This window comes from Pelodiscus sinensis, chromosome 10 (genome assembly GCF_049634645.1).
Source record: "Pelodiscus sinensis isolate JC-2024 chromosome 10, ASM4963464v1, whole genome shotgun sequence".
Taxonomy (NCBI): domain Eukaryota; kingdom Metazoa; phylum Chordata; order Testudines; family Trionychidae; genus Pelodiscus; species Pelodiscus sinensis.
This window is the reverse complement of record NC_134720.1, coordinates 21,417,895-21,433,917: the sequence shown is the minus strand read 5'-3', so window position 1 is coordinate 21,433,917 and position 16,023 is coordinate 21,417,895. Positions and strand designations below refer to the sequence as shown.

At 40.6% G+C, this 16,023-nt stretch overlaps 1 protein-coding gene across 2 annotated transcripts in view; it reads left to right on the top strand.

The window, feature by feature from the left end:
• The window catches only part of ATR (ATR checkpoint kinase), a 94,885-nt gene that overhangs the window by 56,858 nt on the left and 22,004 nt on the right, over nt 1-16,023 (top strand). For both annotated transcript variants that reach the window (XR_012906227.1, XM_075937650.1), the window contains exons 27-37: nt 1,244-1,451; nt 2,674-2,852; nt 3,855-4,019; nt 6,188-6,279; nt 6,877-6,968; nt 7,387-7,564; nt 8,697-8,873; nt 9,279-9,438; nt 9,994-10,173; nt 14,872-15,014; nt 15,818-15,915. Coding sequence is in view for 1 of the 2 variants with exons in the window: in XM_075937650.1 (XP_075793765.1) it covers nt 1,244-1,451; nt 2,674-2,852; nt 3,855-4,019; nt 6,188-6,279; nt 6,877-6,968; nt 7,387-7,564; nt 8,697-8,873; nt 9,279-9,438; nt 9,994-10,173; nt 14,872-15,014; nt 15,818-15,915 (1,672 nt within the window). In the remaining variant the exon portion in view is untranslated. The remainder of the gene's footprint in view (nt 1-1,243; nt 1,452-2,673; nt 2,853-3,854; nt 4,020-6,187; nt 6,280-6,876; nt 6,969-7,386; nt 7,565-8,696; nt 8,874-9,278; nt 9,439-9,993; nt 10,174-14,871; nt 15,015-15,817; nt 15,916-16,023) is intronic.

Sequence of the window (16,023 nt, the reverse complement as noted above, 5' to 3'; positions counted from 1 at the left end):
GCGGTCCTGCAGTCAGCCCTGCCTTACCTGTATTGTTCTCTGACCATGCCTCCATTAGTTTTGGCTAGAGAGTCTCCTAATTCGAATGCACATGAACAAGCACTCGAAGAAGAAAAAATGGTTACTTACCTATAATTGTTGTTCTTAGAGATGTGTTGCTTGCATCCATTCGACACCCCTCTCCACTCCGTTCATCGGAGTTTTCCACCAGGAAGGAACTGACAGAAGGGAGGGCCAGTAGGGGTACTTATTCCCCATTATGTCAATTCCACTCAACGGGGCTCCCTGCTGGCCTGACATAACTGGGGAAAAAAGGCTCCGGAATCCGTGCATGCAGTACGTGCACATCTAATTCAAATGGACACGAGCAACACATCTCAAAGAACAACACTTACAGATAAGTAACTGTTTTTTCTTCTAAAAAGGAACAAAAGAACCAATGGGCCAATTGGTATCATTAACAGGCAACTGCTTTTGCTATTATATATATTTTGGATTCTGTTATTTCCATTCCAGCTAATCTGATGAAGTGTTTTACCCATGAAAGCTCATCATGTTCCTATATATTTTTGTTAGTCTCTTAGGTGTCACAGGACTACTCATTATTTTTATAATCTTATATTTGGTTAAGATGTCCCTACTTGCATGTTCCATTCTGGGGAAATGTCCATTGTTTTCTCTGCCATAAACTGACCAAATTCCTCAAGTGTGTGTGTTTGCAGGGGCAGGTGGATATTTTCTCATATACCCATGCTTACATCTTGGTGAACAGAGCTATCATCATCTCCTTTACCTCAATAAAAGCAAAAATGAAATGAAATTTAGCCATACCATGATTAACTGACCAATAGTCATCTTGTTAGTCATTTAATTAAGTTAGTGTGTCTGAGGTGCGTGGAAGCACCATTTACTTACCTGTATTTTGAGGATGTTTATCTGAACAGTAATCTGTTTTTCATAAAGCTATTCTAAATGCACCATCATGCTTTTCAGTGTCTTTTTCCAAATACAGTATTTATTGGTACACTTTCCTTCTTGTCTTTTCTGTCTTTAGGCTCTTGGGGCAAGAATTCTATACAGTCAAAACTCTACCAAACCTTAACAAATATTGCTACAATATCTAAGATTTCTAGATTGACCTCTGATTAATATGTTGTCTCTTAACATTGTGAAAACTTTATGATAAAACTAAAAACTTATGATGCAACTGCATTGTTTTTTTTTCATATTAATGTCTGTGTAGGTGTATGCAGAGATTATGGCTGTTCTCAAACATGATGACCTGTGTACTAGAAGACTCCAGGATAGTGCATCAGATCTCAGTCAACTAAGTACACAGACAGTGTTTTCCATGCTTGATCATCTAACACAATGGGCTAGACATAAATTCCAGATGCTTATTGCTGAGAAAACTGTTAGTAAGTCAAGCAAAGACAGAACAGATCTAAAAGGTTAGTGATGCTCATTGTATTGTTTATAAAGGGAATTTTGTATTCTTAAAATAAGCATTTAGACATGTCACTTAAAATAGAACCACATAAGAATGAAGTATCACTGCCAAGATAAAGTTAGACTATTGCTATGATTTTTTAAGTCCATACTACTGACTAACACACACTTTATCCTCTTGCCTTACTCATATTGTTTTCTAGGTACAGTAGACTTCCGATAATCTGGCACCTTTGGGACCTAGGTGGTGCTGGATTATCGGATATGCTGGAGTATCAGGAGGTACTTGGGCGGGGGGCTGTGATAGGTCTGCCGGGACCAGCACTGCGTCCGGAGGGTGGGTGGGGAACGGTGCGGCGAGGGGCGAACTCTCCGCTGTTTTGCAGGAAGGTGAGGGAAACCCCGCGCCAGCGCCGAGAGTTTCCAGGAGGGGAGCGGGCTCCCCACCCCCTATACTGCAGTAGTTAGCGCTGAGCAGGGGGATGAGGAGCGGCGCTGCGGGACCAACCCGGCAGCATCCCAACTGCTCTGCTCCGCCGCTTCCCAAAGTCTGCCGCTTGTCAATTTCAGCAGCGGCAGTCTTGGGGAAGCGGCCGAGCAGAGCAACTGGGGTGCTGCTGGGTTGGTCCTGCAGCGCCGCCCCTCACCCCCCTGCTCGTTGCCCGGCAGCATCCCAGCTGCTCTGCTCCCCCACTTCCCCAAGTCCACCGCTGCCACTGCTGAAACTGACGAGCAGCAGACTTGGGGAAGCGGAGAGCAGAGCAGCTGGGGTGCGAGCAGCGGTGCTCTTCTCCCTTTTCCTTTCCCAGCCGCGAGCGCCCATGGGGCTCACAGCAGCTCCAATTGTCCGGCTGGCCAGAGTACTTCTAGGTTCCAGTTGATGCCAGACTATCAGGAGTGAGGGACCACTGAATGCCGGACAATTGGTGTTTTACTGTATTTGAAAAATTTATGGATACTTAAAAGAAATCTTAGAACATTTGTTACTTAATGTATCTTGAATGTATTTTTAGAAATCTTCTATAAAGCTAAGTTGATATAATATACTGCCTTGACAATTTTAAGAACTTGCAGCTAACCTGCTTTTAAGAAAATAAATAGACAAATGTAATTCTTAATTAAATGATTAATTTAGGGTAATGGATAAACTGAATTTTATTCTTTAATGATGACTTTGTAAATGAAACTTGGATAATAAAAGTCTTAAACTGTTTTATTCCATAGCATCAAGTGAGGATTATGCAGAATATCAAAGTGTGACACGTTTTCTAGACCTCATACCTCAGGATACTTTGGCTGCTGCTTCCTTTCGCTCTAAAGCATACACAAGGGCTGTAATGCACTTTGAATCATTCATCACAGAAAAGAAACAAAATATTCAGGAGCATCTGGGATTTTTGCAGGTTTTAATTTTTTTTTTTCATTTAAAATGAAGTTGAAAACAGAGATAGTCCTTGTGTATAGTTGTCATCGCTTAAGGTTACCTCTTTGTCTTTTCTCAAAGATTTCAGATGTGATTATGCTATTGATGTCTGAAGCTACAATCGACAGTTATCTGTACTCAAGCAACTAGGAATGTTTTCCTTGTTCATCATGTCTTCTTATGTAATAAGCTGAAGGATGTTTCTCTTTAATAGAAGAAAACAAGAAAGTTATATAAAAATCTCAATTATCTCTAACATGGATCTTTTTTTAAAAAAAAGAGCAATTTTGTCCTTCAGTAAACTTGGCACACTTTTTAGACTAAATAAAAGCTAGTCATGATTTACAATAAATAAAATATTAGTATTATGAAATATTTTTGTAAAGTGGAGTAATTTATGCTAAAATAGAGAGTGTACACTGTAAGTATTACAAAGAGGAAGAATTATTTTCAAGCAGCATAGTTAACTTATATGTTAACTGACTTCCTACTAGATTTCACTTCTTAGGATTGAAATTGCCCAATGATTTCCTAGTTTGAAAAATAATCTAAGACACTCCTTCTACGTGTGTAAGAGTTATATGCATTTGTAAAACTGTACTATACAATTTTGCTGCATAATACAGTATTATTTTGTCCTTTGTACAAATTACTTCAAATACATTTGCTATTGTATCCATTTAATAACATGAGATAGTGATCACTGGACCATATGAAAATTAAAGAATGACTGAAGTTCATGTGGAAGTTTGGCCAGCAAAATCTGCTAAGATGTCAAATGATTTTATTGTTCGGTTATATGATGTCTTAGAGTCACAGCTTGTGACTAAGAGCTCTCGTTCAGAGCAGTTTCATGAGACAATTAAGCGACATGCTTGATTCTTATTACATTATACAAATGTCTTCTTGTTGGCCTTGACAACTAAAATAACCATGTTAGATTTACATTTTCAATTGTAATATTTTCCATGTTTGAAAAAAGAAATTGTATGCTGCTATGCATGAACCAGATGGAGTAGCTGGAGTCAGTGCAATTCGGAAAGCAGAGCCATCTCTCAGAGAACAAATCCTTGAACATGAAAGCATTGGCTTGCTAAGAGATGCCACAGCTTGTTATGACAGGGCTATTCAGCTGGAACCTGACGAGGTAAATTCAAAGACACATTTTTATCACCCAACAAAAGGGTGAAAAAATATCATAGAGGCTTAGAATATATATATATATATATATATATATATATATATATATATATATATATATATATATGAAGATGTATACTGCTGCAATGATAGTATATGTGTGACTATAAACAGTACTTGGCAAACTGGAGCAAGTCATTCTCCAGCTTCCAAACACCTTTAATTTAACAGTGAAAATGAGATATTTCTGGTGTGTCTGCAACAGAAACCCCTTTGGTCAAATGGAGTGTTACAATCAGACTTTGCATCATCTGGCAAGGCAGTCTTCTTGCCTGAGTCCCAATGTGATGTGGGGATTTACCCTTTATTCATGACAGCATCGTATGCTCCTGGTCTCCGGGGAGTCTGAAACTTCACTTCTCGAGTTTCTCATGCTATGTCTATACTATGGGGCTTTATCGGGAAAAGGTACACAAATTTCACTTTACTATTTGTGTACCTTTTTCTGATATTTTTTTCAGAAGAGGCTTTTCCGTACTTCAGCCCATCTACACTGGGCCAAATTTCATAAAAAACCCTCTTTCAGAAGAGCCCTTCTTCCTAGTGGGAGGATGAAAATGGCTTCCGAAAGAGCACGTCTGCTCTTTCTCAGAAAAAAGCAGAAGAGCAGACATGTTCCCTGGATGCAGCATAGTTTTTCCAGGATACCAGAGGTATCCCAAAATACCCCCATAGAGTCTAGACATAGCCTCAGAAATTGGTAGGGGAACCAAGGCCCATCCACTTGATGGGTTCCAGCTGAGGGCCCTTAAGATAAACAGGATTTATTAATGCTTGCTGTGCCCTGAGTTCCTTCCTACTCTCTTTGGTCTCTGTAGGCTTTTCCTCCTGTTGGTCCGATCATCCCTTCTAAAGGTTCTGTCTCTTCACAGTGTCTCAGCAACTTGCTGTCAGTTTTCTCTTCTCTAGCCTGCTTACTCGACTGGCAGCTGCTCTGCCCCTCTGCTTCCCAGCTTTCTTAGGAAGCCTCACAGGAGCTGGGGGAATATCAGCTTTGGCTGGCAATACTCACATTAACCCTTTGGTTGCTGGGCCACAGGGTTCTATTACCCCGTGACAGTGTGTTTGTCACATCATTGTTCACAACTTTCCCTAGCAGTTCTCAGACACGTACTAAAAACCCTAATCTCAACCCTGCTTTGCTTTGTTCTAAAACACACCTTAGAATTTACTGATATCAGCTGAGATTCTTTTCCAGGGAGTTCTGTTCAAATTTGATGTTTTTGTGTGAATTTGGCTATTCTTTTTAGATGTGATCATTTAATAATTTAAACTTTCTTTTCATGTCATACTAGAAAAATGTAAAAGAATAATGAAAAAAACAAAATTGACGTATTTGCACCCAGAATCTACCAACATAGCATCTCTTTATTATATGCTACGAGCAGATGTACCTGCTGTTATTCGGCTCCTTAACTGTAGTAATTTTTTCCTTTTTGGAAATTAAAAGGAAAATGTCCATGCTTTATTAAATGATGGGGGTCAGGACAGAAGGTGACAGATACAGGAGAGCAGGAGGTTGAGTGTGGGGGGCGCTCAGCGCAGAGAGTGGAGAGTGCAGGACTCAGGGCAGCGGGTCTCAGGGCAAGGGGAAGGGAGTGCAGGACTCAGGACAGATGGTGGGGGACTCTGGATGGGGTGAGGGTAGAGTAATCAGGCCAGGGGTCTGGGAGATGTGTGGAGGGCTTAGGGCAGAAGGTGAATTGAGTCAGAGCTCATGGCCCACAGTGGTCACTCTGTAATAATGCTATTCCCTGATTAGGCCTCACCCTTTGCATGTATGGAAAACAATAAGATTCTAGATACTTCCAGTTTTCCTGGCACAACCAAACTTTGATCTTGCATTAAATTACGATAAGAGGAAGCTGCATACCACATTTGGTGGTCCTAGCTCTTACCTTGAACAGACTCACAGACCAACATTCTCTCTCGCTCGCTCTCTCTCTCTATATATATATACACACACATACATACACACACACACACACACACACACACACACACACACACACACACACACACACACACACACACACATTTACACACACAGGTACATGTATACTCATATGCATACACACAGATGTGTGTATTGATCCATTCTCTCTGTATTTCTAGATCATTCATTATCATGGTGTAGTGAAGTCCATGTTAGGTCTTGGTCAGTTATCTACAGTAATCACTCAAGTGAATGGAGTGCTTGCTAACAGGTAATAATTTAATACAAACCCTATTTGAGCAATAAAAGCTTCTAATACTAGAGGTGTGTCTAACAGTGTGGAAACAGGACTTAATGGACAAAATGAAAACATTTAAAATTTCTTTAACTTCAGGATTTCAACACAGCCAGAAATATTCCTAGTTCCTTTGTGTATAATACTCAGCGGAGATAGAAATATGCTTTAATTTATTCAGGAAAAATAATCCTTCGTTGTTAGTCATTTTTATGGTTGATTGCCACATACTTGTTCTTTCTTGTGTGTTTTTCCCAATATACAGTTTTCCTTGCACAGTAGTGAATGTTTAAAAAAGTTCATCTTTTTTCTTTAGAAAATATGTTTCTAGTAAAGTGTGTATATATACTACTTCCAGATTCAGTTTAGGGTATTTTAATTTCAAATTAATATATGTTGATCACATTTTTTCTTTTACTTAATGTTATTCACAGCAAGTTGACATGCCTTGATTTTCAAGTAATGTAGGGATAAAAGTTAGTTTATATACTAATGCCTTTTGTGTCTAGAGAGTATGACTATCGCACTGGCTATTTTGGTTCTGGATACTGTGAATATGTGTATTTTTTGTAGGCCAGAGTGGACATCTGAATTGAACACATATAGAGTGGAAGCAGCGTGGAAACTAACACAGTGGGATTTATTGGAAAATTATTTGGCTGCAGGTAGTAAACTAGATGTCAAAATGACAATATTTTTGTGCAATTATATATGTTCAAATTTTGCCAGCTTTAACTAGGAGGCATTTGTTGCAAATGTCTTGATCTGTGATGTATCAGCTGGTGTTACATTTACAAAATCTGTAAAACTATCTAGTCCTTTATAATTTTATAATTAGAATTTTCAAGGGACTATTAGGCAAAATGCTATTAAGCTTCTCTGAAAATTCCACCTCCAAGATATCTAAAAGCATATATTTACACAAATTACTTAAAATCTCTTGGAAATAATGAAATACTAATGTTATACTCCTTTTTAAGTTGTCATAACATTTTTGAAATCTGTTTGGATCAATTCTGATGAAAGTTTGATGAAGAGTTTCCTCTAAACATTTCTCCAAAGGTTAAATTCTTTGTCCCCTAGATGTGAAATCTAGTACTTGGAGTATCAGACTGGGACAACTGTTGTTATCTGCCAAAAAGAAAAACACAGCAGCTTTTTACGAGACCTTGAAAGTTGTTCGAGCAGAGCAGATTGTACCCCTCTCAGCAGCCAGCTTTGAAAGAGGGTCCTATCAGCGAGGATATGAACACATTATCAGGTAGTTGCTTTTGGCTTTTCTATACCCTTTTTTTATGTTTATGGACTAAAGACCTCATTTTAAAATGCATGTATCTTTCATGTAATAAATAAGAACTCTTCATTTTCATTGATAAATAGTGCTGTCCTAGTGGGGTCTTGTTTTTTTGGCCCTTTCTCATAACAGTCATATATACAATACCAACTGGAAACCTGAACTTTACTTCAGTTTATTAACTCCACTAATTTCAGTGAGGTTTTTATATTTACACATTTATAACTGAGAGCAGAATTTGTTCCTGTATTTCTAGACTCAACACAAGTAGAGATTTTTTTTCTTTAAAAGTAGCGTAGTGTAGTTGAATTGAAGTTTCACTTAAAATGCTGTGGAAGTGGCAATGCATAAAGAAAAAGATTTGATATTATCTTTTAGTATCGTATATCTCTACATGGCAATGAAGACATGTGACATCATACAAAATATATATTTTAACTTGCTTACCAACTCAATTTTTTTAAAAAAATTGTTGTATGGAGTAAATAGGTTTTATGTTTATATTGGAAGGTGCAGTTCAAAAGAATTCTACATTTCCAAATGCTCTTGACATTTCCAACCTTTCATCTCTCCATTGTTCTGATGTCAGCCATAAACACGCCAAACTTAATCTACTAGTTAATGAGAAATGAGAACTATTTAAGTTCTTAACTTTGGATTTTCAACAGTGTGACAAAGATCTTTTACCGTTTCTGTAAGTGTTATGCTTGTGGTGGTATATATGCATAAGAATTATTCTTTAAAAAAAAAAAGCTGTAATTGTTTTTAAAATATTGCACTCATTACCCATGTGAATTTGCCATGGAAGTCAATGAGAGTTTTGTTTGAAGTAGGAATGCAGGGATTGAGCCCTTACTTATCAAACTGCATTGCTTCTGAGCTCCTTTTATTTATTATTCAGAGAGGAGGTGATGAAAAATCAACAACTAGCTCATTAATTTAGATATTCCTGATGTATTTTCTTTTAAGGAAACATAGTATTTTGGATTATTCATGTAGTCAGCTTTGGGAATAAAATGACAAATACTAAACATGAGATACATGTAACTGAAAATGGTAAAAAAATATATATATTCATTTCCATATCCTTTCACCATAGGTTACATATGCTGTGTGAACTGGAACATAGTATTATGCCATTGTTTCAGCAAATGGATGGTGACCATGGTAAAGATTCTTTGAACTGGCATGCTCGTATAGAAATGACACAGAACTCCTACAGAGCAAAAGAACCCATCTTAGCACTCAGAAGGGCTTTGCTTAGCCTCAATAAAAGGTGAACCTATAATCATTTTCTTGTCCTTCCATGTTGCATAGCAATCAAATACTAGCTTTTCTCTTATAGTAGTATTTTTGCACATCTTAGTGAGTTATGGGTAAGAATCTACTGAAATTTACATTGTAAACAAAAACAGCACTGTTAAATTTCAAATACAAGGCAAAAGAAGTGTTTTCCAAGTGAGAGAGAATGAAATCAGCAGGGAAAAATCAGTATTTCTGGACTTAAGGGGATAAATAATAGAGAACAAAAGGATTACAATGTTCATTTACATTTAGTTTATTTTTAGATACATGTGGTTTAGTCTATTTTGTTTGTATTTCATTACATCACGATATATTTGAGATTATAATGGTAGCACTTATATATGGATCATTCTGTTTTGGAAATATATCACCACAGACAGGAGTACAGTGAACTGGTTGGAGAATGTTGGCTCCAGAGTGCCAGAATTGCAAGAAAAGCTGGTCATCACCAAACTGCATACAATGCTCTTCTGAATGCTGGGGAATCCACGTTATCTGAACTATATATAGAAAGAGCAAAGTGGCTGTGGTCCAAGGTAAGCAAAAAAGAAAAGAAATTATTCAAGTTAAGATGCATTCTTACCTATAAAAGTGTAAAATTAAGTGTCTAATTTAAACAAAAATACAATAAAATATGTAATGTCAATGAATTAGTAAGAGTTATAAATTGACTCTGTATGCTAGGTGTTTTGAGAAATGTAATTACAATAAATGGAAATTGAACATGTGAAATTGAGGAAGAGGTCAAGCATGTTGTAAAACAAAGTTTGTAAACTTAGTTCCTGAACAAAATGGAGAAAATTGTTAGATGCTCTATCTCTTGTTACTGAAACCAGTATTTATAAGTGGCTTAGTAGATAGAAATAGGAGGATGTTTCAGTAGAGTAAGTTAAAGGAATTTTTGATATCTCATTTGTGCAGCCAGAAATTGAGGCTTTTCCTTTTCTGTCTCGAAGGTGTTACATCTGTGTGCCTAAACTATGGCTTTTGAACATAACATTGTTTGTTCTTGGTTAGTAAAAAGTAATGTTTTGTTTCTTTAAAAGTAATAAAAGGCATATGTTGAAGAATGTTTTCCCTCTTTCTCTAAGGGTGAAGTGCATCAGGCTCTCATTGTTCTTCAGAAGGGAGTTGATTTATGTTTTCCTGAGAATAAAGCACCATCTGACACCAAAAGTCAGCTAATCCATGGTCGGGCTATGTTGCTGGTTGGCAGATTTATGGAAGAAACTGCCAACTTTGAGAGCAATGCAGTTATGAAAAAATACAAGGTGAATACAACACAGTTTTTATATATTCATATATAATTCATTATGTATATTACAGTAGAACTTGGAAACCTCAGAGATGTAGTCCCCACTATGTTAGGTGCTCTATGAATATGTAGTAAAAAACACAGTCCTTGTCCTACGGATCTTACAGTCAGGTTAATTTATTAAATCTCTTGATGCATGTGGTTTATAACTCTTAACAGGAGCTATATCTACTCCTGTGTAACTCCATGTAAGTCAGTGGAGTTATATGAAAAATAATTTTGTGGGTTTTGCTCATGAATGTCGGGGTTGGAATTTTTCACTGGTATGTCATTGGGTCACTATGAAGGAACAATTTGGCAGATAGTGCTCCCACATTGTCCATTATAGAAAATAATGTCTATTGATGTTCCTCAGTCTTATATGGGAGTGTCGTGGTATCACCTTCATCATCCTTTGGAGAGCTAGAAGAAAGCACAGGTTCTGATAACATCATGTGAAGGGGGATTTGATAGCAGCCTTCAATTTCCTGAAGGGAGGTTCCAAAGAGGATGGAGAAAGGCCGTTCACAGTAGTGACGGATGGCAGAACAAGGAGCAATGGTCTCAAATTACAGTGGGAGACATCTAGGCTGGATATTAGGAAAAACTATTTCACTAAGAGGGTGGTGAAGCATTGGAATGGGCCACCTAAGGAGGTGGTGGAGGTTTTTAAGTTTCGGCTTGACAAAGCCCTGGCTGGATTGATTTAGTTGGGATTAGTCCTACCTTGGGCAGGAGGCTGGACTTGATGATCTCCTGAGGTCTCTTCCAGCTCTATGATTCTATGAATGTGTAGGGCTCAAAGCACAACTTCCTGCAGGTTTTGCAGGATCTTTAGCCACTGAAAGAGCCTTACACAGTAATATCCTTATCCTCTATTTCTGTGGTCCCCAACACGGTGCCCGCAGGCGCCATGGTGCCCGCGGGGGCATTTGAATGCGCCCGCCAGGTGCTCGGGGCTGGCCTGGCCCCGGGCACATGGCGCACGGGTGCTTGCGGGGGGGGGCGCGCCGGCCCCGGGCGCGCAGCACTCGGTGGGGGGGAGCGCCGGGCGCGCGGCGCTTACGGGGGGAGCGCCGGCCCCGGGCACGTGGCGCTCTGCGGGGGGGGGACGCCGGCCCCGGGCGCGCGGCGCTTGAGGGTGGGGGCCCCGCCCCTGGGTGCGCACGTGTCCCCGCCCCCTGGCGCCCGGCGGGCGAACAGCCACGCCCCCTGGCACCCGACAACCTGAAAAGGTTGGGGACCACTGTTCTATTTATTGACAATTCCCAAACAAGCAGAATACACATGCTAAGCACACAGTGTTATGCTCACCAATCCTGGTACAGGCAGACTTCCTCTGTTGGTCAGGCAATATCAGTCTCTCTGGATCTTAGCTGCTGCATGCCACGGTCGTGCAGGAGAGCCCTGGCAGCTCTTACCTTAGGCTGTGTCTCAGAGGTGAGTTCTTCTTCTAGGTTTTCCCCCTTCTTCTTGTTGTTCTTTGTCTCCCTTTGGTCTTCTTCCAGCCTTTTGCTTCTTTCCTTCTGCTTCTATTACTTCCGATCTTCTTCTTGGACCCGAGTTTATATAATGAAACTTAAGTCCTGCTTAGCTATACCGTAACCAATTATTTTAGTATAATTTTACTAACCAGTCATAACAAAATTACATAACCAATCATACCCCACCACCTTAATTGATTTACACCTAGGAAAATTAATTGTACAGCAGACAGAAACTGTTATAAGCCAAGTATCAGAGGGGTAGCCATGTTAGTTTGAATCTGCAAAAGCAGCGAGGAGTCCTGTGGCACCTTATAGACCAACTGAAGTGTTGGAGCATAAGCTTCCGTGGGTCTTTGCCCACGAAAGCTTATGCTCCAACACTTCAGTTAGTCTATAAGGTGCCACAGGACTCCTTGCCAACTTATAAGCCAGACAGAGATCACACAGTCAAACAATAGGAAAGTGTAATGACAGTGATCATAGAATGAAGATTCCACAACTTCAAGTATTGATACGCGGTTTTTTTTGCCAGACAGAATGGTGTTACTTAAGCTTTCTTTACCCATCTTGAGATCTGTTTCTTTATCCTTTGACTTTACAGCAAATAGCTGCTGCTCTTCAGTCTGGCTGCAGAGGAAGGCTTTGGTTCAGGCCTATCACAGACCTTCCAACATGGCTACAGAAGATCCATATTGTTACAGCAATGCTGCGTCTAATACAGAGGCAGCAGCATGGGGGATAGGAGTGCGAGGGCGGAAGGGGCAGGGTAAAAGCCAGGCTAAATTTGAGTGAGCAGCATTCCAAGTTGCAGTGCCTGAAATGGGGAGTCAAGCCCAGCCAGCTTTGCAGGACAGAAGCCACTTCAAAAGGGACATACTCTGGCTTTCTTGAATTTTCTTTTCCCCTCCTTTTTTCAGTACAGGCAGTCCCCGACTTACGCGGATCCGACTTATGTCGGATCCGCACTTACGAACGGGGCTTTCTCGCCCCGGAGGTCGAGGTAGCGGATTGCTACCTGCGAGCTCCGGGGCAAGAAAGCCCCGTTCGTAAGCTGCTCTGGTGCCCCTGTTCTGCTGGAGACCGTCTCCAGCAGACCAGGGGCACCGGGCGGGTTCCCGCGCTTCTGAGGCTTTGCCAGAGCAAAGCCTCAGAAGCACGGGAACCCGCAGCTGCTGCCGCTTCAGTCCGGGTGCCTGTGGTCTGCTGGGGACGGTCCCCAGCAGACCACAGGCACCCGGACTGAAGCGGCAGTAGCTGCGGGTTCCCGCCAGAGCAAAGCCTCAGAAGCGCAGGGAACCGCCGCTGCTGCCGCTTCAGTCCCGGTGCCTGTGGTCTGCTGGGGACCGTCCCCAGCAGACCACAGGCACCGGGACTGAAGCCGCAGCCGCGGGGGGGTCCGGCGCCTCTGAGACTTTGCCAGAGCAAAGCCTCAGAGGCGCGGCACCCCGCTGCCGCTGCGGCTCTGCTCCTGGTGTCTCTGGTCTGCTTGGGGGGGGGAGGGCGCGGCTAGTGTGCCCCCCCCAGCAGACCAGGCTTCTGTTTTGGACCCTGGAGCAGAGCAGCTGGGGCGCTGCCGATTGGTCCTGCAGCGCCGCTCTGGGCACTACTGGACCAACCCGGCAGCACCCCAGCTGCTCTGCCCCAGGTCCTGATTCAGCCGCTGCTGGTCAGTTTCAGCAGCGGCTGAATCAGGACGCCTGGGGCAGAGCAGCTGGGGTGCTGCTGGGTTGGGCCAGTAGCGTCGAGGAGCGGTGCTACTGGAGCAACCCAGTAGCACCCCAGCTGCTCTGCCCCAGGCGTCCCCAAGTCAGCCGCTGCTGAAACTGACCAGCGCTGACTACAGGAAGCCCGAGGCAGAGTTGCTCTGCCCCAGGCTTCCTGGAATCAGCGCTGATCAGTTTCAGCAGCAGCTGACTTGGGGAAGCTTGGGGTTCTTAAGTTGAATCTGTATGTAAGTCAGAACTGGCGGTCAGTTTCAGCAGCGGCTGAATCTGGACGCCAGTTCCGACTTACATACAGATTCAACTTAAGAACAAACCTACAGTCCCTATCTTGTACGTAACCCGGGGACTGCCTGTATCTTATTACAATTTGGGACATGATGGGCTAAAAGATTTCACTATCTAAAGCCTTCATTTTCCTTTCTTAATTCCATACATTTAACACATAGGGCTGGATTCGCTAGTCCACTAACATCGTAATCTATTTAGTACCACATACAACTTGTGACAGAGTTATTGACGGTGAAGTTTGTGATACATTTTGATTTTTTTTTAAAAGTAGTACTACTGGGAATTGGGTGGCATTAAAGGTAAGATTCACCTGAATTAACCCTGCTACCTGGAGTGTAACAAAGCTGAAGTGTTCCAACTAATTCAGCAATTCCAAAAACAGCCCAATTGGATTCCACTGCTTTCCAAGTAGGGAGCAGTGTGAATCTGATTTTGACGTTTTCTCTATTCTTACTTTTATAAATGACTTAGCCACAATATTATTATTGTTTTGTAGTGAAATAGAAATATTACTGTTGAAAATCGTAAAACCCGGGATAACCAAGGGATAACTTGTATTTAGACATGCGTTAGAAAAACATCTCCAGGGGTAGCAGTATTAGTCTGTATTTGTAAAAATGAAGAGGAGTCCTGTGACTTAAAGACTAAGGGTATATCTACACAGCAGGGCTAAAGTTGAATTAAGCTATGCAACTTCAGCTACATCAGCTGCATAGCTTAAGTTGATATAACTTAACTCGGCTTTAGGCGCTGTCTACACAGCAGGAAGTCTAAGGAAGAACACTCTTCAACTTCCCTTACTTCTTGTAAAATGAGGGTTACAGAAGTTGGATATTGGTTCAATAAAAGATGTTACCTCATCTACCTTATCTCTCAAATATCCTGGGACCAATACAGCTACAAGAACATACAAGGATCCTTTTGTTCTGTCTTTTTGTTACTAAATCGAGGTAGACCAAAATGAGAGACAAATGAGCTGATACCTTGCTCCCTTATACTTTGTGTAGTCATTTACACCTGTGCAGAAAGGATATGAAGGACTACTGAGTGAATGTATTACTCTTTTATACTCACTTGGCACATAGGTAATTAATAACAGTTTTCTGTCATAAAAACAAAACTTGTCTTATTTTAAATCCTCTTCTAAAGAAACATAATTTTTTCATTTTGTTGCAGGATGTTACTTTTTTCTTGCCGGAATGGGAGGATGGACACTTTTATCTTGCTAAATACTATGATAAACTAATGCCTATGGTAACTGACAACAAGATGGAAAAGCAGGGAGATCTGATTAGATATATAGTTCATCATTTCGGAAGGTCAGATGATACAGTAACTTTGCTTGGGTCTTTTAGAAATTGGTGACATAATCAAACCAATTTATTTTGCAAAATTGTTGTTGTTTTTGAATGCTAGAATGTATGTACAGGTTGAACCTCTCTAGTCTGGTGCCCTCAGGACCTGACTCGTGCCAAACCAGAGAATTTGCCAAACCACAGAAGATATATTGTCTAGCAGCATTACCAACACTGACGCTGCTTACAGAGCTCTAGGAAGACATTTGGAGATAAATTAGAGATAAATAACAGCACAGAAGACTGAGAGCCAGGACTGGTGGCTATAAATAAACTTTATGGGCCTATGGGAAACTTGGTCACACTTATGATAAGTGGACATTTGACTAATTAAAATCATGCCGGACCACAAATGTTGCCAGACCAGTGAGTGCCGGACTAGAGAGGCTCAACCTGTACTGCTATATGACTTCAAATTCTTAAGATGTGTTGAATGTATATGTTGCATTAATTTAGATTTTTAGTTTTCATCTATTTAAAATGAGCTAGTATTTGCTGTCTTAAAATGAAACAAGGCTAGCTGTTACTAAGTTGATAATAGTTTTTATGATTTTGATTGGAGCAAGTTTCTAAATAGCAAATACAGATAATTCCTGTGAATGTCCATTAGTGAGCATTAGATATTATAGTAACCAATGTTTAAAATGCCTAAACATCAAAATAGATATGAATAGATATGTATATCAATTTAATCTCTAAGTTTGTTTGTATATTCTATAGTATAAAAGAGTGAATCTTAAACTATATGTGTGGATATATAATTGCAGGTCTTTGCAGTATGGAAACCAGTTCATCTATCAGTCAATGCCAAGAATGTTATCTCTGTGGCTTGACTTTGGAGCAAAAGCTTATGAATGTGAAAAAGGTAGAACTTGTTTACTACTGTTTTTTGACATTTTTCATAAAAGGATATAGAAAGAGGTGTCAAAAGGTATAAAAAGCTTTTGTTTTGATTTATATGCCATGTATTTTG